The 26,185-nt window shown below is 42.7% G+C and overlaps 1 protein-coding gene across 1 annotated transcript; it reads right to left on the bottom strand.

Moving 5' to 3' along the window:
• Window positions 1-22,471: 22,471 nt before the first annotated feature.
• Window positions 22,472-25,947, bottom strand: CYSLTR2 (cysteinyl leukotriene receptor 2). Its single transcript, XM_004444062.3, has one exon. It carries the CDS (start codon window positions 25,945-25,947, stop codon window positions 24,934-24,936), a length of 1,014 nt encoding a protein of 337 aa, XP_004444119.2. The 3' UTR covers window positions 22,472-24,933.
• Between the last annotated feature and the right edge of the window lie 238 nt (window positions 25,948-26,185).

The raw sequence follows: 26,185 nt of genomic DNA, 5'->3' as shown, positions 1-26,185 counted from the left end.
TTTAGGAGTGGAACCTTTTTTCAAATTATATCCTGTCACAAAACTCAATAAGTAAAACACATAGACTCACTCAGGTTGAATAGGGTTGGGGGCTTGGAGCCTCTCTGCCCCTCTCGCAGACCCTGAGGCATCTTTGTGAAGCTTTAGGGTTTAGGGAACAAAAATAGAAAACCATACCTTGTGATTCCTGGACTGTCACCCATTCTTCTCCCAACCTGAACTCCGATCCTGTCCACATCCCTCAATCCTTTCTGGGGTCCTGTTTTAGCTGGACAGATCCTCTGAAGCCAAGATCCTTAAAGCCCAGCCTTCTAACTCCGTGGGTCCTGCCTCCACCCCACCTGCTTGGACACCTTCATGTCAACGTCAGCCTGAGCCAGTCTTGCGTGTGCCACAACTCTTGGGCCACTCTTCTTAGGAGGCCAGCCTTATAGCCAAAATAGTTCTGCAGCCTGCTTTTTCCTGACTTACTGCCTTTTCTCTGCCAACCTTCACCCCATCCTGCCACTAAGGGCCCAGCGAGGCTTGCTATGGAGCCCTCCTTTTCAAGGTTAATGCCTGGCCTGTTCTTTTCATCCCATCCCTCCCGGCTTTTCATACTTGCTCCTTCGATTGTTGTCAGTCTCTCTTAAGACTTTCAGTATCCCTCAGTCTTCTCGTGTGCCTTAAATCTCACACACGCACACACAATCTGGAGAAAAGCCAGCACAACTTCCCCTCAACACCATCCCCTCTACACAATGGCGCCCAAATCATGTTTGCAGCCTGGAATTCATTCTCAATCTCTGTCTTGAATCTCCAGCAACTTGCCAGCCATTTTCACCTTTCACTCGCTGGTTGTCTCACCAGACCTCAAATTTAACTTGTTTAGGCAGAGAGTACATTGTTCTGCAAACAAGCTCCGGATTTTCTGCCTTCACCCCATGACATCATTCTTCTCCTGTCGTCTCTTTAAATCCACTATGCTTGCTCTCCATTCGTATTTAACTTGTTCTTCATTTCTCTTTCCCTCCGTGGTCATCCTAGTTCAGGTTCTTATGATTTCATATCAGCTCTTTGCAATAGTCCTCAAACTACTCCCCTACTTCGGGTCTCTTCTATTGCTCCTTAATGACAATCCCCTCCAAACACCACCGCTAATATGACTTTCCTAAAACACCACTTTCAGTATGCCATTTGTCTGCTCAAAAACTTTCAGTGACTACACGATCTAAAGGAAGAAGCCCAAACTCCTCAGCTTAGACTTCAATCTCCCTTTAATTGATCCCAATTTATCTTTACAAACTTGATTCCCACCATTCTAAAAGAAAGAAACCAAATAGGCTGGTACACTTTCAATGCCCTGAACACACTGGGCCAATTCCCACTTTGGTGCCTTTGCTTGAGCTGTTTCTTCTGTCTAGAATGCTTCCCCTTGTTGATCTTTCTGTTTCCTCAATTCCCTTAGATCCTTGAATACCCTTCACTTAATTCTTAGTTTCTAGATGCCTTCCCTGAACTTGCACACACACTGATTTATCTCTCACTTGCTACACTGCAAACACTGGCCAGGTTTACTTTCTCCATTTTGGCACATTATGTCTGTGTCCTGCTCTCTACTACAGGTTCCCTGAGGGCAGGGACCACGCCATACATGTACATATTCACCAGCTTACCTAGCAAGTCCTCTGCATGTAGCCAGAGCTCAGGATACAGCTCTGGCTCACTTATGTGCCTAATGATAGACATTATCTAAGGGCAAATTGCTTTATCATGTTTCATTCTTTCTTAACCTTGAGTCCAAAGTCATATGGACTATAATGAAACCACAGAAAATTGGATATGCAGTGATTAACACTCACTGTCCACTTTAAACACAGTTTCTCAGGAAATGCCATGGTTCAGCCAAATGGGGTCCATATCCACCCAGACTGAAAAGCAGCAACCAGCGTTCACAGAGCGTTGGCAAGGGAAGCAAAGCATTTTGCAGAAATCAATTCAATAAAAATGCAGGACTTAAAAACTACACTTTCAGCAATTGTGTAAACAAAGATTAAGAAGTCTGCACTCCCAGCTCTGAAGCAGGAAGAGGACATTTCAGCAGAGGCAATGAGGGAAAATCCAACATCAGACACAAGAGGGTGCCCAGGATGTGTCAGACAAACATTGCCACGTGGGTCTCTGTATCGCCTCCACCACGCTGGGGCAATCTCCTGGTCTTAACTGAGGGCAAACAGGCGTTTGATGCCAGAATCCAGTAGGGGTCACCACACAGTAGTGTCTGAATATTGTTCTCATTAATACATGTAGGTGCAGCCATCTTACCAAATCCCCTTGTCATCTTCATAAATTCTCGAGTTGAAAGACACATGTGGGTGGAACATCTGAACAGGCTGGACCCAGTGACTCTTCCAGAGTGGACAGTGCCCCGTAAGGAGCCCCTTACAAAGCCTTTCTTTATCCCATGCATTTTTGCCTTTGTGTCTGTTACCATTGCACGCCTCTAAATGCAGGCATGAGGAAGACAGAGTGGAAGGAGAAACAGGAGAACTAACATTTACTGACCACCTACTATATACCAGGCCCTCTGTTAGTCATTTCATTAACACGGTCTGCAATCCTTACAGCTGTCCTGAAAGATAGAAATTTTAATTTCTATCTTTATAGAAGATTTGTTCATTATACAAATAAGGACGCTGAGGCTTAGAGAGCTGAAGCCAACCTGGCCGATGTCACATCTGGGAAACTATGAAGCTGGACTCCTCCCACCTCCGAGGCTCACACTATAAGGCCTCCTGTAACTCGGTTCCTGAAAATCTGCAGCTACACGCAGACTTCCTTCTCCATGCCACCGGGGCCTGTGGAACAGGAGCTGTTTCAGTGGTTAGCAAAGTCGGTTCTTAGTACAAACAACAGCCTTTTCATGTAGGGCAGCTTCTTGGTGAAGAGGTTTGGAAACTCCTGCAGGAAATGACACATGTATCAATGCAGCAAAGCCCTGCAGAAGGCAGCACAGCAAAGCTTCTTGTGTGTGTGCCCTGGCAGTCAGTAGTGTGTTATTCCGAGGGCCACTCAGAGAAGGTTTAAGGGAACCCTGACACGCTGGAAGAGAACACATAAGAACAGCTTCCTTTTTTTGCCTTGCAACCCCCACACACATTATCTAATTTAATCCCCGTTTTCCGAGGAAGGAAGCAGAGTCCCCAAGAGGGTAAGGAAGTTGTCAAGGCCCCACAGCTCCTAGAGAGCAAGGCCACTCAGACTCCGGTGTGCTGCCTCTAGAACTTGTGATTTCTCTGCTGTGCTGCAGATGCAACCCTTTCCAGAGGAGCCTGTTCGTCCTCCCGGAGAGTGAAAGTTGTGCCACCAGCAGCGTTGGCTGGCCAGCTCTGTGCTGTGATTTTCAGAGACACTAAGGGGCCTTCCCACTGACCCCTAGGCTCTCCCTCCCACCTATCTGAGGCTTAAATTTTTTTTTTTTTTAACAAGGAACAAATCCCTTTTATTCCATAACTAGAGATGTTGCAAAATGAAAATACTGGTACAAAAGGTAGGAGCATTGATTTAAATTTGCACTAAAGTGAAAACAGGTCACACAGCCAAATGGGAAGAGCATGGGCTTTGGGATCAGAACTGAGTTCAAATCTGGCTCTACCAGATGTGAGCTGTGTGGCCGTGGGCTTGTTGGTTCACCTCTCAGATTCCTCATCTGTAAAGTGAGGATTATACTACCTACCTCTAAGGATCAGCAGAAAGATTACATAAGAAGTACACAGAATGTCCCATACAGAGCCCGGCACACAGCAGATGCTGAATCAGTGATAATCATTCTTGTTATGACGATCACAACTTCTCAGTGTTTTTGAGCTCCCAAAAGGTGTAATCATACAAAAGAAATAGCAAATGCTAATTGCTGACTCCAGCTCCACCGTTTGGTAGTTCTGTAATCGTGGCCACATCACTTACCCTCTTAGCCTTAGGTTCTTCCCTTTGAAACCAGACAGTTGTGAGAATCAAGTGAAATAAGGTATGTGCAAGTGCTTTGTGACATGGGAAAGGCTATGTCAGTATGCAGTTGTGGTGGATATTTGAAAGTGCAGGGTAGTAGTATTAGTTTATGGTTATAACATTACTGATCAGAGTACTGATTACAGGTTATAGAATGTTGATGGCAGAATCTTGCTGGAGCTGTAAAAATATTTCGACGTAATGCTATTTCTCTATTGGTGTGTATATATGTAAATAGACATAAATTTTATAGACGTGTGTAATAATATGTTATATGATGATATCAGTCTAATTATGTAGCACATAAATCCAGCAACAGGCTTGTCCTTTTGTTTTGAAGCACTTTCTAGCACGCCCTTCAGGCCAAGCTGGGAATAAATGCTGCTGTACATGTTGACTCACAAAAATAAATCATGACGCTGCAGACGGGGTCACCAAACACCCAGATGGAGCCCTGAGGTCATGGTCCGCCTTGAAGGCGGCATGCCTCTTAACAGGAGCTCTGAAATGGCCAGAACTGGTACGAAAACATTCTCAGATGCGGGCTTCCTCTGAAGCAACCAGAAAACAAGTATGAAAAAGCCATTCGCAAGGTTCCCCAGACGAATAAGGTCAAGAATGGGCTCCTCAGAGTGGAAAGCACCTTTGAAGTTGTCTGCGAGCAGATGCTGGTTGTTACTGTGTCTGCTCTGGGGTCTGGCAGCCCAGCTCCACCTTCAGAATCCTCGCAGAGTCTTAAGGGAAAGGCACTGTCTCCTTCACAAATACCTTCTCTCTTCTACCCTCTTCCATCAGCTAAAACAGTGTTCTCGGTGTTCATCTGTTTGCCACAGATCCTTGGGCTGTGTTTTAGAGGATTCTCTTCCCTCCACAGAATTTGCCAATATGGCCTGGCATACAGAGCAGTTTTACTCTAGAGAAGTAAATATAGCCTTTTAGATGCAACTAAATGCAAGAGGGAAAAACCCAGATTGTTTACGGAGCTATTGGCCAAGTGGATATAGTTAGGAGCTTCAAGCCCTTGAAATATGAAAATTAGTTAAATTCAATTTGATGAATGAGAATAATCACTTCAAATAGGATAATGTGATAAATAACCTCTTTTATAAGGAAAACAATCATTTCAATGCTACAGGTGCCTTATTTTGAGGATTGCTGAAATGCAAAATAATCCAAGTTTACGAAGTGAACGGTGTTCATGATAATGAAGTGCTGCCTGGAAGACCCCACCAGGGGGAGGCCTGCTTCTCACCACTGGGTTTCTTCTTACATTCCAGCCAGCAGGGGGTGCTCCAATCCCCAGAGTATATACTTCTCTGAGAATGATTTCCTATTGCTGCTGGAACAAGTTATCATAAACCTAGTGGCTTAAAACAACCCAAATTTTTGTCTCTTTCGGTTCTGTAGTTCAGAAGTCCATGTGGGTCTCACTGGGCTAAAATCAAGATGTCAGCCGGGCTGTGTTTCTTTTGGAGACTCTAAGGGAGAATCCACTTCCTTGTCTTTTTCAGCTTCTAGAAGCCACCTGGACTCCTAGCTCATGGCCCACTTCTCCATCTTCAAAGCCAGCAGTGTAACAGCTTCAAATCTCTCTCACTCTGACTCCTGCTTCCAGTTTAGCATACATGCCTTTAGAGTACATACATGTGTTAAAACCCATAGTACATACAACACCGAGAGTGAACCCTGAGGTGAACTATGGACTTGGGGTGATGATGATGAGTCATTGTAGTGTTACAGAACCAGGTTCATTTGTGCCTGTCACCCGGAAAGCTGAATACTGAGATGATGAGATTGCAGCAGAGAGAGGGTTTTAATCACAAGGCAGCAAGGAAATGGGAGAACGAGTCTCAAATCTGCCTCCCCGAAAATGGGGACTCAGGGATATTTACGGGGTAGGGGGTACGTGTGGAGATAGATGATTGGAGGTGAGGAGGGGTGAGGTAATTGATGATGCACAAGCATAGTCAACCTTCATGCCTCTTCATAGGATGTATGTTCACAAAATGGCGGCATTAGCATGACCTGAGGGTGGAGTTTTTAGCCTCTTGGCATCAAGAGGTCACTTAATCAGGCATCTGCCTGGGCCCAGTGGATGGGTTGGTGGTCTCAACTGGCCTGAACTGGACAAGGAGGTCCTAATTCTTGAAAAACAGCAGAGACACCCATTACCATGGTGACCAGGCACCAGGGAGATGTTATCTATAGGAACCTAGTGGGAGTCACCTAGCAAATTGCCTAAACAGCACAGTTAACAATGGGTGAGTGAACAACTAAAAGCTATAATCAGTAGTGGCAAAAAAGGAAAAAAAAAAACTTAGTTATTAGCTACCTAATCATCAATGGCTAACTGTTTACTGGTTTCAGTAGGTTCATAGATTGTAACAAATGTTACCACTCTGGTGGGGGATGTTGATAGTGGGGGACGCTATGCATATCTGGGAAAAGGGAGTATATGGGAAATCTCTGGACTTTCTGCTCAATTTTGCTGTGAACCTAAAACTGCTTTAAAAAATAAAATATTTCTTATTGTTTTATTTTAAAAAAGCATCTTTTAAGGGAAGAATGATCTGAGCAATGTTCATGAAAAGGTTAGGAACTAATGCACTAAACCACGAGCTCCTTAAGAGAAGAGACCCTCACTTATTTCAACTTTATGTCCTGAGAGCTGCACAAACACCTGCCCCTGGTGAGAGCTAAGTCCGCGACTGAAGACAAGAAGGAGACCAGGGGGTGGTAAGGTTTCACACAGCCCATGGTCACCCTCAGTGACAGTGACTCCTTTTGCAGTGTGATGGCTCCTCCTACAACCCAGAGCAGAAGTGGGGAACTGGAAACCAGCACTGTTTAGCCTTGTGCCAAGTAATTCCATATTGTCCCACTTCAGGCTTGCAATAACCCTACAAGGTAAATATTAACATTTCTTTTTTTTTTTTTTCTGAGGAAGATTTTCCCTGAGCTAACATCCATGCCAATCCTCCTCTATTTTGTATGTGGGTCACCACCACAGCATGGCTGCTGATGAGTGGTGTAGGTCTGCACCTGGGAACCAAACCCAGGCTGCCAAAGCGGGGTGCACCAAACTTAACCACTAGGCTATTGGGCCGGCCCCCAATATTAACATTTCTGTTTTTAAAATGAGAAGAGTGGGGCTCAGAAGGGTTAAGTAACTTGCTGAGCTACAGGTTGAAGGGCCTGGATTCAAATCTAGGTTTGTGTGGGTCTAAAGCTCGTGCTAGGCTTCCTCCTCAAGTGACAAGAGTAGAAAAAGGTGGTTTTTTGTATGTGTATGAGCTCTGGATGTGGAAAACATGCAGAAAAATGGACCTGCAAACTAGGAGAGGGCCCAAGGGAGGGTTCATGGTTGAAGGCAGTATTATACATTCATATAAAAGACTAGTTGCTGCTGGAGGAATTCCCAACCTTTGTAAGATGCCAGTAGTCCCTGTGGGTTCTCTCTGGAAAGGGGAGCCACATCTAAGGCCACCAGACCTGACCAAGCAGTGCTGGAGCAGAGAGGCGCCAGCAGGGGGCGCTGTGCAGCCGTGGTGGGCCTATGTCTTATTACTGGATCCTGCCCAGCACAGACCCTGCAGCCCAGAGCAGGCGTCCTGGGCTAAGCCAGGGATGGAGAAATGTCATTTTGAACTAAGTTAGTTTCCTTCCCTTGAGATAGAGTAACACAGAGAATATTTTTCAGAAAGTTTTGGAGAGTGAAGTTTGTCTCTGGCAAAATCACTAATTGTTTTGGGTTTCTTTCTCTTATATAAAACTTCCTTTTGCCACAATGGATGTCAGGAGGCAGTGCAGAAAAGTGGGTAGAGCAGAGAAAGTGGGCATGTCCCACCCCAGATCTGTCTCTTATTAGAGGTGTAGGTTTTCTCTGAGCCTCCTTTTTGGCTTCTGTAAGCTGGAGATCAATGGCTTTATCTTACAGGTCTGTTCTGAAGACTAAAGAGAATGTACGGAAAAGGTAAGTACATGATCCTGCACAGTTTGCAATCATTTAGGTCATACGACCCCTTTAGACTCTTAAAATTATTGAAAACTCAAACAGCTTTTGTTTATGTGGGTTCTATCAATATTTACTACATTAAAAACTAAAATTTACTTTTCAGTTAAATTTCTCATGAAAATATTTGTTTCGTCAGAAAAACATAACATTAATAAGCCCATCACATATTCATTTTAAAAACATGTTTCTATGAAAAGTAACTATATTTTCAAAATAAAAACATATTTAGTTAGAAGAGTGACAGTGTTCCCTTTTTGCAAATCTCTTAATGTCTGGCATTTGCATATGTGTTCTGCATTCAGACTGTTGTGATATTGCACTTCACGTAGCTTCTAGAAAACTCTACCGTACACTCACGAAAGAATGGGAGTGAAAATGCAAATAACGTCTTAGTGTTCTATGAAAATAGTTTTGATCTAGGCAATTGATAAGCAATAGTGATTACATTGTTCCCTTAGCAAAGTCATCCCAAATTTCCAGGTAGCAACTCCAGCCTGTAACACAGGACACTCTAGGAAGTAACTTGGTCCTTGGAGAAAGTGTCTGACATGAGGGTTATGAGAGACTTTACTCAGCATGCAAAGAGCATGATGAGAAATGGAGTAAGCAATGGGATGAATCAGACATTGCACAGTTGGAACAAGCCTGAGCTCAGGGACCTTCTAGTATATGCAAGGTGATATCTATCCTAAACATACAAAATCAAGAAGTCACTCAGAGAGCAGTTAGTTAACCAAACATTTTATTTCAAATTAACATAAAATCTGCCTTTCAATGACTTCCAAAATGTTTCATTTCCTTCCTGCTTTGGAGGATGAGATCATTTACTATATTTCTATCTCCTCCCCAGCAAGCATCTGAGCCTGATGAATCCTGCATTAACGAATTTCTGCCTCCTGCTGAGACCTGTGCAATTTCCGTGGGTCTGAATTGCCCTGCGTCTGCCCAGGTGGGCCCGAGGCCTTCCCCAGGCTGCTTGTCTGCAGAGGGATGAACACCAGCAGAGCCAATGCTCCAGCAGCAGCGTGGGTGGGCTGTGTCCCTGGGTCGCTGTCAAGATCTCTGTTACCTCGGTGCCCAGATTCCTCTTCCTCCTTTCCTCCCCTCCCCACCCCTCCTCCTGCGCTGCTCATTCCTGGCCATCCCATTACAAAGCTCCCTCTCCTTGATCCTTTGGACTCTCTCAGACCTCTTTGTAACCCTCATTTCTCCCCCAGCTTCCTCTGTCCACTCAACCTGAATCCTCTGTGCTGACTCCCTGCTCTCTCCCAGTGCAGTTCCACCTCTCCCTTTAGGCCCTTCTTCCTCCCTCCTCTCTCCTCTGTGTGTTGCAATGGAACACCCTTCACGTGCCAGGGCCATGCTGGCCTCTCTTGCGTATAATTAAGATGCAATCTACAAAGTACGTAGCATTTATACCCAATTTCCTTATGAGAAAAATAAGGCACTGAGGAATTGAGTAACTTGCCCAGGTTCCCATAGCCAGTGACCGCTGGGACCAGGGTTTGACCCTATGGCTTTCCACCTCGTCACTGATGCCTCTTTTAAGCAGCTTCTTCATTGACCCTGTCCTTCCTCGCTGGTCTTCCCATGTGCCATCTTTGCTGGGTCTCACCACACATACATGCACCTACAATGGCTCCCCTAAACGCATCTTCCAATAGACTGCAAATTGACTGGGTACCTGTGATGTGCCAGGAACTGCTCTAGGCCCTGGGAGAGAGCAGAGAGCAGGCCTTATCTCAGGGAGCTGTCAACCTCTTCCTTTCTGCACTGGCATGTGGGCTCCTTCAGCCTCCTTTGCTTCATTGGCTGACTTCTGCCTTAGTCCCAGCAACACTTTTATCTTGGGCAGAGTTGGACTGGACACAGTTTTGCTTTGTGCTTTGTGTTTAGCAAACCCCTCCCACCCTCTTCTCTTTCAAGGCAACTGCCTGACAGTCCCTATTTGGTTCCCAGCCTTTAAGATGTTAGCTGGCCTGAACCACTCTGCTTTTCCTCACCCGTACCGTTCGTACCGTTACATGAGAAAGTCACCATTTCAGGGAAGCTGGCCTCTCTGGAACTTCTCACATACTCATGGCAGCCCCGTCCCCCATGCTCTGCTGAAAGATGGCACCACTGGCACCGCTGTAGAAGCTGCAGAGTGATGGCACCTTGGGGCTCTACCTGAGATGCCAGGGCCCAGTGAGGCCAAGTGTAGGCCAGAGGCCCCTGAAAGCTGGACCTGAGTAAGGAAGAGCCAAGTTATAGAAGAAGAAACTGAGGTTGAGGGCCTCATTCATTCATAGTCATTCATTCATTCAGAATATGTATTGAGTGCCTTCTTTGTTTCAAGGACTATTCTAGGCACAGGATACAACAACGAACGAAACCAACGAATCTGGCCTTGTGGAGTTTCCAATATATTGGGAAAGACAAACCATAAACAAATAAATGCACACAGTGATGTCCAATGGTGATAAATATTATAGAGAGAAATAAAGCAGTGTCTGGTGATAGAGTTGATGGACGTGAGGGGTGGGTGCTATTTTAGATAGCATGGTCAGAGAAAAGCTTTCTGGGAGGGGTGGCGTTTAAGTAAAGTATTAAATAAAGTAAGAGAGTTGGTCCAAGTGAATATCTGAGGGAGAGCATTGGGGCAGAGGAAACAGCTGTTGCAAAGTCCCTGAGGTGGGAGCCTGCTGGCTGGTTTTGAGTAGAAGCAGAAAGCCAGCATTGCTGGAGGGAGTAAGAGAGAAGGGGGCTAAGGAATGAGGTGAGGGGGGAGCCAGATTCCAATCACATGGGGGCTTATGAGCCATGGCAGCTGTTAGGATCTCAACCCAGGGCTTCTGACTCCAGGTACCGTGCTCTTTACATTGCACCACACTGCCTCTTCAGTTTACTCGCAAACCAACCAAACAAGCAGCATGAAGTTTATGCACAAGATCAGGAATACAGAAGACAAAGCTTCCTAACACCTCCTTTATTCTTTGCAGAGGTGTGATGCAAGTTCTGAGTCCATACAGCCCATGAGGAGAGAGGAATCTGTCATCAAGAGGAGCCCAGAACCACTGGGCCAAGGAGGCTCATGTTGCCCTCAGGGGCTCTGCCTGAAATGTATTGTTGCACTCAATGGGCTGAACTGTGTCCCCTGCCAAATTCCTATGTTGAAGCCCTAACCCCTGATGTGACTGTATTTAGAGATAGGGCCTCTAAGGAGGTAGTTCAGTTCATAAGGGTGGGGCCCTCATCTGATAAGACTGGTGTCCTTATAAGAGGAACAGACATCAGAAAGCTCTCTCTCTCTCTCTCTCTCTCTCTCTCTCTCTCTGTGCACACAGAGAAAAGGCCTTGTGAGGATACAGTGAGAAGGCAGCCATCTGCAAGCCAGGAAGAGAGGCCTCAGACCCTGTGGTTTTCTGACCCTGTGGTTTGATGAAGAAACCAACTCTGATGGCACCTTGATCTTGGACTTCTAGGCTTCAAAACTGTGAGAAAATGACTGTGGTTCAAGCCACCCACTAGTATTTTGTTATGGCAGCCTGAGCAGACTACGTATTAGAAATAACTCCAATGGGTTATGTCTGTGTTCTGTTTCTTGTTGCATCATTGGACCTCTAGCAGGCCTGGCCACAGTTTACTTTCCATCCAGTTGCGGAGGAGGGTTCTCTCTGACTTCTAGGAAGGGCAGTTTTGCTTATAGGAGGGCTGAGCAGGGCGTGGTTTGGAATCCAAGATGCCTTAACTTGTTTATGCCTCTGTTTCTTCATCTATAAAATGGGGATGATAATACCAGTGCTTTTGGGAAAGTTCTAAATACAAAGTTCAATTGAATAAATAGTTGCTGACATCATTTATGTATAAGGTATTGTATGGAAGGATATGGGGGTAAATGTGTGTGTATCCCTTATAGGAAATTTTTCTCAATAATAATGTATGTGTGTAAAATAGTTGCGAAAGCATTTTGGGAGTGTGACATTTGCAAATGAGGAGGTTTTTTTATTTATAATATTAACAATCTTGTTACTTTAATGTAAATGTACTGATTTTTGTAATCAGTATAATGTTCTAAGTATTGTCTCATAAGGTGTTAAAACATTTATAAGACTCTAATATATTTGTGAATTTAATTAAACTTTTAGAAGTGTTGGATTGGGTTTCCAATGTTTAAATATTTGGGAAAATTTATATATTTTGATTTATTTGTTATGTAAGTAGTCTGAGAATATTTAGAGGACTGTTGATTATTTAAGGTTCAAAGAAATGCTGATCATTTAATAAATGCAGGCATAAGATTACTACATTATACATCACCCCAAGATAAAAAAAATGGGGAGAAGTAGGTGTTGTTAAGAATGAAGAGCAGAGGGATGTAGAGAGACTCTGGAGCAGCTGCCAGATGTTTGAGGGATAATGACAGAGAGAAGGATGGGGAAAATTTTTGCTATATGTTAAGAGAAAATTCCTCATGGGCATTTTCTTGAAGAGATGTAATAAAGATCCTAATTGCTAAATTACTCTTTGGATGCCAGGCTGTGTTTCTTTGAATGTGACCCCATGTTGTGACTGGACCACAAAAATGCCTGACTTTACACAGGTTACAAGAGAAAATGCACAAGGTAAATGCACAGAATTATGAAAATGAAGTAGCTTTCTCTGCAGTATCATCCAAATAGAGCTCAAAGCTTCACTTGTGGGAAGTACAAATGGACTAAAAATTCCTGCAAAGTGACTGTGTCCAAGTTGGTTGATAGATAGAGGATGGTGGTCTTTAGATCAGAGCATCTCAGAAAGACCACAAAGACTGTCAGCTGCAACTTCCATCCAAGGCTTGAAATGTTTTCCTTTTGATTTACAGATGACTTCAGAGACAGACAGACAGACAGACACACACACACACACACACGCACACACTCTGAGCTGGGATGTTTTTCGGTTCTCTCTGTCATTACTGTTTTGTATTCTTACAATATTTCAAATTTTCTGACCCTGTGGTTTGGTGGGGTTGAGGACACACTATCTCAAAATATGGCACCTTGGCTTATTGAATGTTTTGGGCTGAGGCAGTTTGAGAGAACAGCAGAAGCAAGCATGTCACTCTGACCTTCCCTCCACCCTTCTTTCCTGAAACAGGTCATAAAAGCTTCATGCGAGGGTGCCCTCCCTGTACCCAGAGGAAAGGAGCATCCTTATCTCCAAAGCCAAAGGGATGCCAAGTAGAATCCAAAAACAGCATTGCTCGGTTTCTCCCAGTCTACCACACTTATCTCCTACTCCTTAGCCTGCGTATCCCTACATGGCTACCCACTCTTCACCAAACCTACCACAAAAATACTCAGGGCTCACAGTTTCTTTCAGGTCTTCACTTCCTTATAAAGGCTCATGTGTCACGTAAAATTTATTAAATAAATTTGTAAGTTTTTCTCTAGTTAATCTGTTCTAATGTGTGTTTTTCCAACACCGCCAAGCAATTAACTCAATTCTGACACTATCTACCTGGAGACAGCATCAGATTCCACAGGTTAAGGGCTCAGTCCTACAAGACTGACCCTCTCCTCCACTATAGTTGCCAATTGCAAGTCCAGGTTGTTTACCTGTGCTTCTGACTGACTGGCTATAAAGTGGAGGTTCCCATGACCTCCTCCTCGGAGGAGGTCAAATCAAAACCTCCTCGGGTTTGATTAATTTGCTAGAGCAGCTCACAGAACTCAGAGAAACATTTACTTTCACCAGTTTCTTATAAAGGATATTATAAAGGATACAGATGAACAGCTAGATGAAGCAGTTTGTAGGGGGTTCAGAGGGTCCTGAGCATAGGAGCTTCTGTTCCCATGGAACTGGGTGCACCACCCTCCCAGCATGTGGATGCATTCACCAACCCAGAGGCTCATCAACTCTTGTTGTTCAACAGTTTTTATAGAACTTACTCTGTAGTTCCACCTCCCCTTCCCGGAGATCAGTGGATGGGGGCTGAAGGTTCCAACCCTCTAAACACTTGGTCTTTCTGGTGACCCACCCCATCCCAAGGCTATCTAGGGGTCCCATCCTAAGGCACCTCATTAGCACAAACTCAGGTGTGCTCGAAAGGGGCACTTTATGAGTAACAAGAGATACTCCTATCACTCAGGAAATGGCAAGGGTTTTAGGAGCCTTGTGCCAGGACCTGGGGACAAAGACCAAATATATTTCTTGTTTTACCACATCAATCTTTGTCAGTTTAATTTTTGGACCTTGCCAGGGACCCTAAGAGAGTCAAGGAAAATGTTATCCTCCCCTACAGGTTCCGCCGACTAAAATAAGCAAGATTTTTAATATTTTCAATTTTACAGATGAGAAAATTGAGGCTCCAAGAGGTTGCCTTCCTTGCCTGAGAACTCTGGAGCCAGAGTTCAGATGCAGGTCTCCCAGACTGCGAGCCAGGCCTCCCTGCTGCATTAAACCGCTTCCCAGAACACTTAGCCTCGGGTCTTTATGTGACTCAAAGCGTCTTTATGTGACTTCTGCGGTTTTCTCTTTCTTGCAGGCTTGTGACAAATGAAAACAAACCAACACAAAATAAAACCCCTAACCTTTGGTTTAAGGTTATGGATTGCAACTGTTCCTAAAGAACGGTCCTAAAGGTGGTCAAGACTGAGTTCAGCCAAGTTTGTGTTATTCTTGATTTATGGCACACAGCTTTAATAGTCTGACCATTCTCCTTTGAGATTATGGCTTTATTCCCATATTTCTGGAAGTTACTAGGTGTATTTATGTAAGAAGCTGTTTATAGACGTCTGCATTTGAGAGGAGGTTAAGGAGACCCTAGAGTTGCTTTGAGTCACAATGAATTTGGCTTCCACGACATCACTTTGTACGGAAAAAGGATTAAAGTCATTTGCTCTAGGAGCCCTAGAGGGGGAGCAATCTGGAAGAGTTCCAGGATGTTCACTTCTCCCTCATCACATGGGCAAATGCTGACTTCTGAGCTCCCTTCTGCCCAGTGCTGCGTTATGCACAGCATAATCATTGCAGTCTTTTAAGTAGGAACATGAGTATGCCCTATTTTCAGAACACTCAAAATTCAAATACAAAGAACAAATTCTGAACTGACTTATCACAAAATAATTGTTTGCCTTATTTAAAGATTCATTGACAATTTCATTTGCATGGCAGACTCCCCAAAGGCATTTAAAATGTAATTTGATTAATAAAAACTCTATTTATACAAAATGTCTAGTAGCATATGATAGCTTGCCTTTCTATAGCATTTTACAGATTTCAAAAGGATTGACATGTGTTCTCATATTTTATTCTGTCCTCATGACTACTTTGCAAAATGGGTCAAGTATTGTCATTCCCATGTCACAGATGAGAAAACTAAGGGAAAGACAGCTAAGTCCTTTGCCCAAGGTCACACACCTGGAAAGTGTCAGAGCTGAGGCTATATCTCAGCTCATTTGACTCCTTGTCAAAACACTCTTTCCTTTATAAACATACTTCTTTTTCAGATTTTTATGTTCCCTTGGCTTGAAACAGAACTCAGATACTTAGAAGCTATTTCAGAGGATATTCAAATTTGAAATGGAGAATTGTTTGTAAAAAACAATCTGCTTCTTCCAAAGAGGGTAGTTGGAGATCTGTAAGTTCTGAAAAGAGGATACAAAAATATACTCCATCAGAATCACTGGTGAAACTTTTAAAGAATACAGATGATCAGGCCAGACTACAAATATATTCAATAAGAATTTCCAGGTGTGGATTTGTTTGTTTGTTTTAAAAGCTAAAGAGTTGATTTAGCCAAAATATAAAATCACAGGTCCAAATGTGGTCAAAGTAAGGCGATCTGAAGAGAGAGAGTCATAGATTTTCAAAGTAAATGGCTCCTGTGCTCAAAGATTTATGCCATTTCCTTGAAGGCAAACCTAATAAAATTAATTTGTACTTATCTCCCCCAACAGAGAAGAAGAGAGAATGAATCATACGCAATTGAAGATAATCAAGAATAAATTCTGTTTAGCTTTGGAATATGGTTCTATATTTATATTGAAGATCTGGCCTCCATGTTCCCTCTAGAGTAATGTTCCTCATACACGGATAGGTCTAGTCATGATACTACTGCCCTCAGAAGTCATCCGTGGTTCCCACTGCCTCCTGAATGGCACCTCTCCATAACATGGCTTCGCAGTCCTCCATGGTCCCTCCCAACCTGCTCCCATAGCCTTTATGTGCTATTCCTTTCCCTCGGGGACCTGTATGTCCACCAGTCCACACCAGAGGGCTCACGATCTTCAAAAAGATCATGATTTTGTTTGGGTCTTTATCTATGTCTTTCAACTGAAATATCCTTCTCTTTTCCCTTCCTGCTAAATTCTGCCCTTTCTTTAAGGGTTAAGCCAGATAGCCCATTTTCCACAAAGCTACCACTTGAACTAGAATTCTTCTTTCTCTGTGCTTTACGGGTGGTTCATCTGTGCCTCCCTTGTAATACTCATCACTTTCTGACTTATGTCTTGGTGTTTTGTGTACATGTTTTAGGTCCTTTCCTAAACCATGTCTTACTCATTTTTATACCCCCAAGGTGCCAAGCACAGTATCTAATACATAATTAGTGGGTACCCAGTAAAATAACTTGTGGAATTGAATTGAATGACAGTTCTCGTATTTTGGAAGTTTATTTCAAATAAAATTATGAAGGTTTCCCTTAAAAATCTGGCTTGGGAGAAGATGAAATTCTTTTCAATTTCTCTATCTTGTAGCCAGCAAAAGTAGGGTGTAAACTGTTGGGTGGTTGGCTGGGGAAATTGACCACGCCATTGAGGTTAACAAAGGAAGAGGCAGCAGGAGAGAGACAACCTTTGTCAGAACTACAAATCAGTTGAATTCAAGATATCCAACCTTGCTGAAAGGACAAATCAGTGATAATGAAATCCTCAGAAAATCTATTCCTACTCTTTGGGTTCCCTGGTTACTGGATGAGTGAAATCAGGCAGAATTGAGCTGCCAAAATGGGGGTTGGCAAAAGATAAGAAGAGCTTGGGATCTCAAAGAAATGGACTGAGATTCAGTCTATGGTACTTGATGAATGGATCAAAGACCAAAAACAAACAAACAAATCCACATTGGTGTCTAAATAAAAGCCTGTTTGAAGAAGTAGCCAGAGATATAGGAGGAAAACCAAGAGATTGTGGCATCATAAAGACCCCCCAGAAAGAGTTACAAGGGTAAGCAGTGGTTAGCTGTGTCTAATATGACAGAGACCATGGAAGTTGAGGCTAAGGAAGGGACCACTAGATTTGACAACATGGTGGTCATTGCCGACTTTTGGCAAAGCCAGTGAGTACAATGCTGGAAACAGAAGCTGAATTGGAGGGGATTGAAAAGTGAATGGAGATAGGCATTCTCATTAGAAAAGCATGCCACAGATCCATACCAAATTCATAAAAAAATTCTAGAGTGCAGAATCTTATTTCCTTTCCTACAAAGAAGCTAAAAGGCTTTAATTTCTGACAGTTTGGAGGAAGATATTTCCTCAAATTCTGACCTGACAAAAACTATATAATCTTAGTTTTTAATTACACTACAGAGTGCAAAATAAAGGGAAAAAATCTAGAGAGGTCAAAACAAAGTAAAAATGTGAACTCTGAGAAGTAAGGGAGTACCAACAACCACTTTCACTCTGAGAGTGTTTTCTAAACCCCAGTGAACTTTGTTGATGTTTTGGTGACCTAATGGGATGAGGGAAACTGGTGATAAAGCCTAGATCCTACCCAAGATAGAAAGTCTAACAGATGACCCCTTGTTGTATAAAAAACCACACCAACATTTAGTGGTCTAAAATAAAATGTATTATTACATTCTATGGGTTGACTGGGCTCAGCTGGGAAGTTCTTACTTGGAGAGTCTCATGGGCTTATAGCCAGATGGAGGCTGGGGCTGGAGTCATCTGAAGGCTTAGCTTCCACCCAGAAGGCCTCACTCACATGGCTGGCAGTTGATGCTGGCTCTTGGCTGGGAACTCAGCTGGGGCTCTTAACTCAAGCATCTTCACGCTACCTCTCCAGGTAGCTTGGTCTTCTCACAGACTGGCAGTTGAGTTCCAAGAGGGAGCATCTCAAGAGCGATGTTCCAAGAGACTCAGGCAGAAGCAACAAGGCTTGTTATGACTTAGCCTCAGAAGTCCCACGATGTAACCTTTGCTGTATCCTATCAGCCAAACAAGTCATTAAGCCCAGCCCAGATTCAAGAGGTAGGGAGTTAGATTCCACTTCTTGATGTGATGAACGGCATGCACTTGCAGATAGACAAGGAATCAGTGGTGACCATTTCCAGAGAAGATCTACTATACCCCTGAATAAAGCTAGAACATTGTAAGCTCCACTCTCAGTATAAGGGCATATATATGAGAAACAAACTTATCATACAGAAGTAAACAGGAACGGACCTTGCCTGTCTGGATCCCTCCATTAGATAAAGGCAGAAAAATATGTCTCCTGAAAATTTTGAATCACAGGTTAATTCTTGAAGAAGTTATGGCCAGAATTTTCACTACTTATGTGGTCAAAAAAAAAAAAATCAAGTAGTGAATTTAATTTAATGTGGTCTCAGGATTGTAATGCATCCAAGAACCTGGCAGAAATAAATGCAAAACCTCTCTGGAGGAAAGTCAACTTAAGCCTCAAAAAAATTCCTACTGATAAAGTTCTAAAGAATATGGGCTCATAGTCAAAAATCACAAAACATACCAAGTTACCATGGGTGAGAGGCAGCAGAGCTGACAGATGGGAAATCAGACTGGCACAGACTTCGTGATGGAATCATTAGACATAGAGTATAAAATAAGTATATTTCAAGAAATGAAGAACAGTCTTGAAGAGATTGAGAAGAGCATGACACTATAAATTACAACCATGCCACTTTGAAAAAAAACATTTCTAGAAATGAAAGGTAAAATAATTGAAATTAAAAATGCAGAACATGGGTTTAACAATGGATTAGACACAGCTGAATCCAAATCAGTATAATTAAAAAGAAGTCTATACCTCGAAAGAGCTTAGTAATATTTCAGAACACAAAAGAAAAAGAGAAATCTTAAGGCCCACCAGAAAGGAAATCAGCTTGTCTATGAAGAAGCATCACACTGTAGTTTAGTGTAGCAAATAAGAGTTTAAGATAGTACAGGGTCAAGTGTGGTTGGTGAGAGCATGAGCTTTGGAACTGCACTGGCTGGGTTCCAATCCTGGCTCTATCATTTGCAGTACATTTTGGCAAGTAACTTCATAGACACCTATGACTCAGTTTCCTCATCTGTAAAATATGATTAATAACATTTCAATTTCTTGTATTACATGAAAAATGCATACACACTTTCTAGAAGAATGTCTAGCATTAATAGGCACTATAATTAGCTATTATTATTAAATAATACACAATTAATATACACTATAATTAGTTATTATTATTATTAGAATGACAATTAGACAACTGACTTCTTATCAGCAACAACAAAAAGCAGAAGACAGTCAACCTAGAATTTTTTGTTTACTTATATGTTTATCTATCTTTGTTCATTATTCCTTCTTGCATTTCTGAATTTCCATTATCATTTTTCTTTTATCCAATGTATAATCTTTAGAATTTCCTTTTGTGAGAGTTTATTGGTGATTAATCCCCAAGTTTTATTTATATGAAAACCACAGTGAAAGTCACTTGAAACCCTCCAGGTTTCAACAGGTTAAAAGTCGGACCGTCTCAAATGCTTCCAAGGAGGTAGATCCCTGGGAGTTCTCATACACTACTCACAGGGTTGTGACTTGGTAAAACCAGTTTGGTAGAGAGTTAGGCATTATCTAGAAATGTTGATCATGGACCATTCCTAAATGTATGATCTGGAGAAGCTATTGCACGTGTGCACTGAGAGACATGTGTGAGAATATTCATAGGAGCATTATTCCTGATAGGCAAAAGCTGGCAATAACCTGAGTCTCCACTAACAGAAGTAAGGATGATCAAATCATACTACACTCACACAAGAAGCAGTATCATGATTGAACCTCAAAAAGATAAATCTCAGTGGAAAAAAAATGGTTACTATATTATGCCATTTATAGAAAGTGCAAAAACATGCAAAACTAAATAATGTTTTGCTTGGAGATACATTTAGTGATAAAATTGTAAATAAAAGCAAAAGAATCATTCACACAAAATTCAGAATAATAGTTACCTCTAGAATCAAAGGTACATAAATGTGTGTGAAGGTACTGGTAATATTCCATTACTCAAGCAGGAGTAAGAATAGAGGTAACAATTTTCTTCTTTAGTTCACACATTTTTGTTTCTATGAAAGATCTTGTGAATAAAGAAAGCGTTGTGTTTAATTTTAAGAAAATTAATTTACACCAGACTTTAAGCACCCATCCCACAAACCAAATGGAAAATTCAGTCTTGGTCATTCCAAGGGTTCTCCAATTTGAGAAGTATACAATAGTTTGTTTTTCCCTAACTTGAGGGTTATGCAAAGATCCTGAGGTCCTACACGAGCCAGCACATCAGGGAGGCCCCTCTGGTCATCAGCCCCTGGTCCATTGACCCAGGCTGCTGGTTCCTTTCATGACCAGCAGGCCCTGCTATGTCCACCTCACACTTGGAATACAAGGATCTTTGGGGGCAGTGTTTCTTTGATCTCTTAGTGGGTTCTTATGGTGCCATACTCTTTTTACTTATTAGAACTTTGAAATACATATTAACTTTTTAACAAGTCCTCTCTCCTTGTATTTCTCCTCGTAGCTTTTATTAGCCTTAAGTAGATGCCTCGATCTACTTGGGACGAAATATCCTGAGAAGAAGGATCTTCCATCACCGTATCCCCTACATTACCCTCCCCACTCCCATTCTCCTCTGACAGGGTCTCTATTTTCAAGCTCTTTTCTAAGAAAAATGAATTCTCTACAGAAAGCCAACTCTCTTGCCAATCTCTCCTCCTAACCCATTTTTGGCCAGTTTGGCACCATCTCTACTTCAGAATAAATTTCCAGTCAGCTTAACTAAATCTAAAATAGTCAACTGGTCATTTAAAATAGTTACAAAATGTAATGGCACTTGCTTCTTAGGTCCCCACTGAAAAATCACAGTTCTGGTATCATAATCCTGCTAAAGTTGATGCAACCAAAATCCTTTCTCCCAGTTGAACAATTTATGTGCTTTCTTGAGGGGATATCTAATCTCTCAAACAAAAGAACTGTATCTAAAACCCCTGAACACTCTTGGCTTTCACTTTGGGAAATAAAGAGCTCCATTTTGTTCTTTTCCTCAAGGACAACGTTCTTCACCAAATGAGATGCTTCACCCTGGCTGGGGAAAGGAAAAGTCTTAGAAAAAGGAAAAATAAGTCATTAAGGTCTTGGTGTCCCCTCTTTCTCTCTCTCTCTCTCACACACACACACACACACACACACCATAGACTTAAAGACACTAATAACTCACAACCCCTCTATTGTCGCTCATCTCAAGGACCTAGGTTGCTCTCAGTTATTACCAGCTTTATCTTGGAAAGAAAGTTGTTGAGCTTTCTATAACTTCACAATATAAACTTCTAATTTAGCTTTTGCCCTTCTTCCTCAAGCCCACCTTTCCTTCCACCCTCTTTTGCTGCTGGGCCTACTGTTTAGGTCCAGGCCATGCCCCACATGGATGCCTGGCTGGCTGGCAGTTCTCTTTTCATCTCACTTGCAGTGCTGAATATGTGGCCTCTGCAAGCCCCATTTCACCTCTCCTGGCTGAGATTTCAGTGGGTTTAACCCCAACTCCCACTCCAGGTGTAGACTCTGATCATCCTCATGTGGTCAGAGCAATCCCTTCTTCCTTGGTTTAGTTTAGAAGCTGGTGTGTAATCTGAGTAGGTCCGATCAAAAGGAAGCCCATGACTTTTGTTAGATGACTTGGACTTCTTCTCCTAGATACCAGTAGGGAAGCATGTAGCCTCAGGCTGCTTGCAATCAGCTAGTTCCCATAAGGAGATTCAGCCATGGGACCAAGCCAATCTTCAGAGAGGAAGGCTCACAAAGGCCCCGGTTGACTAGGACCTGAAGTCCAACTTCCCTTTGTACATTTTAGTTATATGAGATAGTGATTGTTTAATCCATTTGGAGTTGGATTTTCTATTACTTGCAACTAAAAATATCCTGACATACCAAACCACCTCTGACCCAGGAAGTGACTCTCCTCACCCAAAGAGGGGACTCCCCTCCCATGGCAGGGCTGGGTGGACATCCCACAGGGGGCCAAATCCAAGTCTAGTCCTTTCCTGCTTTCCTTTCTCCTGTCAGGGTTCAATTTCCAATTCTGGTGGCCTTTCTTTTCGTCGTCTTTTTTTTTCTTAACTCAGAATTAACTTAAATTTTAAAATTTCATTTTAACTTAATTTTTATTTCAGCAAGACATATTCACAAGTTAGACAGTTAAATAGTTCTTGAAAGGAAAAGAGAAGCCCCCAGCCTATCCTCCCACCCCCAACCTCTCTCCAGAGGCAATCTCTGTCAATTCTTTTCAGTTTCTTCTGGTCTTTAGCTCCTATTGCTAAATAACACTCTTTATACAGCTACTTATCATTCTCTAGCTTTAGTTATTATGCATTTTCTGTGATGGAAGATAAGGACTTATATTTCTTACACATCTTCTTCTCTCGTTTCCTAAAAAACGCTATATTACAGTGTTTTGCTATTTACATTATTCTCTACGTAAACATTATTCACTGTTGAGCCATGTAGTGTATTATGGTTATATTTCCTCTCTTATATAACAGTTTCTTTTCCCCTAGCATTTAATAATCATATTATCTTTTCATTGGCTTATTATTCTGTGTATTTATCACTAGTTCATCCCAAGCTCTCCAAGAAAAATATAAATCCCTCCCAATGTGTGCAAATCAATTAGTTTCTTGTTTTTCTGCAACGTAGCAACATCCTGGGAATTCTCTTCACTTTTCTCCTGGGTTGGATTCCTCGTTTCCTAGTGCCATGTTTTCCTTTATCTTAGTTTAATCTCTTATTTTGGAGGAGCACATCCTCCAGTAGCTTTCTGATAAAAAGTGCAAGAGTGATAAAGATGTTGAGACCTTTCATGCTGAAATGTCTCTATCTACCCTTTCATTTATTTGTTGATGCTTTTCATGTTCGGGCCTTTTCCTCCAATGCGTAGTAGTCATTGACTGTTCATAATTAAGAGTTAGGCTCTAACAGGTTGATTAGATGCTCTCTGTGAGTGGAAGGGATTAGTTGCATTGTAGGCTTCCCTGTCAGGTAGGTAATAGGGCAGGTACCCAGCCTTTGTGTTGGGGAATCCCCAACAGTCTGTATCTGTCAGTCTTTTTTTCTTGGGTTGGGCAGTTCCCCCACAGGAGGATCCTTCAGGCTTGTCTTGACAGGATCTGAGTCTGTCTGTTAGCATTCTGGAGCTGAGTAAGGGAAGGACACTGGAGTTCTGGTTTACTATGAAGACTTTAGTCCCTCTCCAGCTTCAGAACACCACCTTCCTCCCACCCTCCACTGTGCCTGGGGTCATCAACTCCAAAGAGAAAACCTCAGTCTTCTGAGAGTGAGGAGGGGTAGGTGCCTGGTGGAGGACAAGAGCTCTTATTCAGACTTTCAACCAATCTTCCTGGAAGTTTGCAAACGGAGTGGTAGGAACAGCACCCAGCCAACCTTTCCTCACAGAGGTTTTAAAACTCTTAGAAGCTGTGTGAACTTGAACAAGTTTCTTAATTTCTCTGAACTTCAGTTTCTTCATCTGTAAAATGGAAACAGGGCTTTGGTGTGAGGGTTAAATGGGATTAATGAATGTAAAGTGCCTGGCCTAGTCTGCCCAGCATGCAGAAGGTACTCAATTGTTGGCAGTACAGCGGTCATGGTGGTAGTAGTTGGTAGTAGCCTTAGCTTTGTTTCAGTGGACAGAAGGGACCCCCTCCCACTATCCACTGATTTTCTATACTCTCTCAAAATGGAAGGCAACACCACCCTACTCAGGTTCTGCCAAATTGTTAATAGAATTTCAGAGGTACAACCTTTGCAACTTGCTCTCCACCACACCCTCTCTCTGAGTGCCCAACCAAACTCTTAGAGCTACGTCCTTTATTCTGGCTCCCATCCCAATGGATTAATGGGCAGGAGTGAAAACTGCAGTGAAGTCAGTCTAAACCCAAATCTCAAGAGTGAAATTGACCCTTCTCCCTTATTCCACACGCAATCCCTCCATCCCCTACAGCAAAGTCCCAGGTCCTCTTCCTACTCTTCCTCTCCTTCCTAACCCCCAGCAAGAGAGAGGCAAAGGGAACATTCTTGCCTTCCGTGTGCTACAGCCTCTCTCCCAATGTAAAGTGAAATTCCTCCTCCCCTCTACTTCTCACCAGCTCTCTCTTGCCCCAATTCTCCTCTCCCTTTTTCTCTCACTGTTCTTGTTTGGGACCCTGACTCTGCTTTGTTAAACGGCATCCTTCCTCTTCACAAAGTCTTTCCCCTGAATTCTTAGGATGCTTTTCTTATCTGCTCTGGGGTCTCCAGTAACTTTGTTAACTGGTTATATCTCAGGGGATAGAAGAGGGAAAAGGAGCTGGAGAAGCTGGGGAAGTTGGGGTTGTCTCAAAGTTAAGAATTTAGAATGCGTGGTGGAGCAGAGATCTGGTACAGAATCTGATGAAAAGTAGCATTCACTTGGAAGTTTTTCCCAGCCTGACAGGTTGCAAGACTCTAGTAGGAATTTTTCCTCTTTCATTCCTCATTTAGACTCAATCACTGAAAATGCACCTAATGAAATTTTTGAAGTAGGTCTTGTTAACAACATAAATGTTGGGAATCGACCTTTGTTAGGAATGGATACATACAAGGTCATTTGGAGACTGTGTGTGAATGCAGGTGGACACAAGGATACAAGAATGGGCCGCACCTAGTAACCCCTTACACTCTTGTTTCCATCTTCAACTACACACAGACAAGAAAGCTGCACTCCCTCTTCTGTGGATGACCCTTTCTGAGTGCAGACCTTAGTCTGTCCTTAAAATTCTCCCCAGCAAAGTAATAGAGGAAAGGATTGAAGCAGCTGTTGCTTGCTGCTAAGGCCAGTGTGATGACCACAGCTTTATGTAGCCAGTCTCTGCAGGTACCCACTTTCCACATGATCAAGTGGAGGGTTCTCAGTATATGATAGGGCAGGAAGCACAGGAGGAAGATGATTAAGGCAATGATGATGGTGGTCAGTGCCTTCTTGTGAGAAAGCCGCAGCCCTGTTTCTGGGACTTCCACCTTTAATAGAGCCCGGATGATCAGTAGGTAACAGATGCTGAGTGTGCAGAATGGCAGCAGGAAGCCCACCACCAAGGCAATGTGGTTCATGGCCTGCAGTTTACCAATTTTATTGAGATTCAGCTCTAAGCATGATGTGACATTACCCTCTTGCTCAGAGCCATTTTTCAGAAGCGTTATTGAGGAAGCCATAATAAAGACCCATATGACGCCACACAGAATCCAGGCACTTCTGATGCTGGTGACATGGAGGAGCCGGAAGGGGTGAACAGTTGCCAGGAAACGCACAACACTCAACACAGTCAGGAAATAAATGCTGCTGTACATGTTGACGTACAAAGAATAAGACATGATTCTGCAGGCCAGGTCCCCAAATATCCAATTGGAGCCTCTGAGGTAATAGTCAGCCCTGAAAGGCAGCGTGCTTATGAACAAGAGATCTGAAATGGCCAAGTTTAGCATGAAAACATTCACAGACGTGCGTTTCTTATAAAGCTGCAAGAAAACATATATGGAAAAGCCATTTCCCAAGGCTCCCCAGACAAATATTATCAGGTACACAGTGGGGTAAAAATCTCTCTTGAAGTCTTCAATTGTGCAGTTCCTGTTGCTGTTGTTACTGCTGAAGGTGCCATTGAGTTCTTTTTCTGATATGGAGACAGATGGAACCAATGATATAAGTTTTCTCTCCATGCTGGATTAAAAAGAAACAGACACAAAAAGTTACTTCCTGCTCACCACTTACGTCTTTCCAGGTTTTAATGAATCAGAGAGAAATACTAGTTTTTCTTTGAAACTTGAGTCAAAAAATATTGGTTAAGTCTTTAATATATGCTCCATTACATTTCATGATAAATTTCTAGAATGTAGAATAAACGTTAATTTATTTGGTGAGGGTAAAGCCTCAGACTTAGAGAACTTTTAGCCTAGT

The sequence above is a fragment of the Ceratotherium simum genome, chromosome 10 (genome assembly GCF_057802395.1).
Source record: "Ceratotherium simum simum isolate JZ-2026a chromosome 10, ASM5780239v1, whole genome shotgun sequence".
NCBI lineage: Eukaryota > Metazoa > Chordata > Mammalia > Perissodactyla > Rhinocerotidae > Ceratotherium > Ceratotherium simum.
Note: the sequence above shows the minus strand (reverse complement) of the source record. Positions and strands in the feature narration are given on the sequence as shown.

What these genes read in the sequence shown, in the direction of transcription:
- CYSLTR2 (XM_004444062.3), bottom strand. Translation starts at nt 25,947, where the DNA reads ATGGAGAGAAAACTTATATCATTGGTTCCATCTGTCTCCATATCAGAA.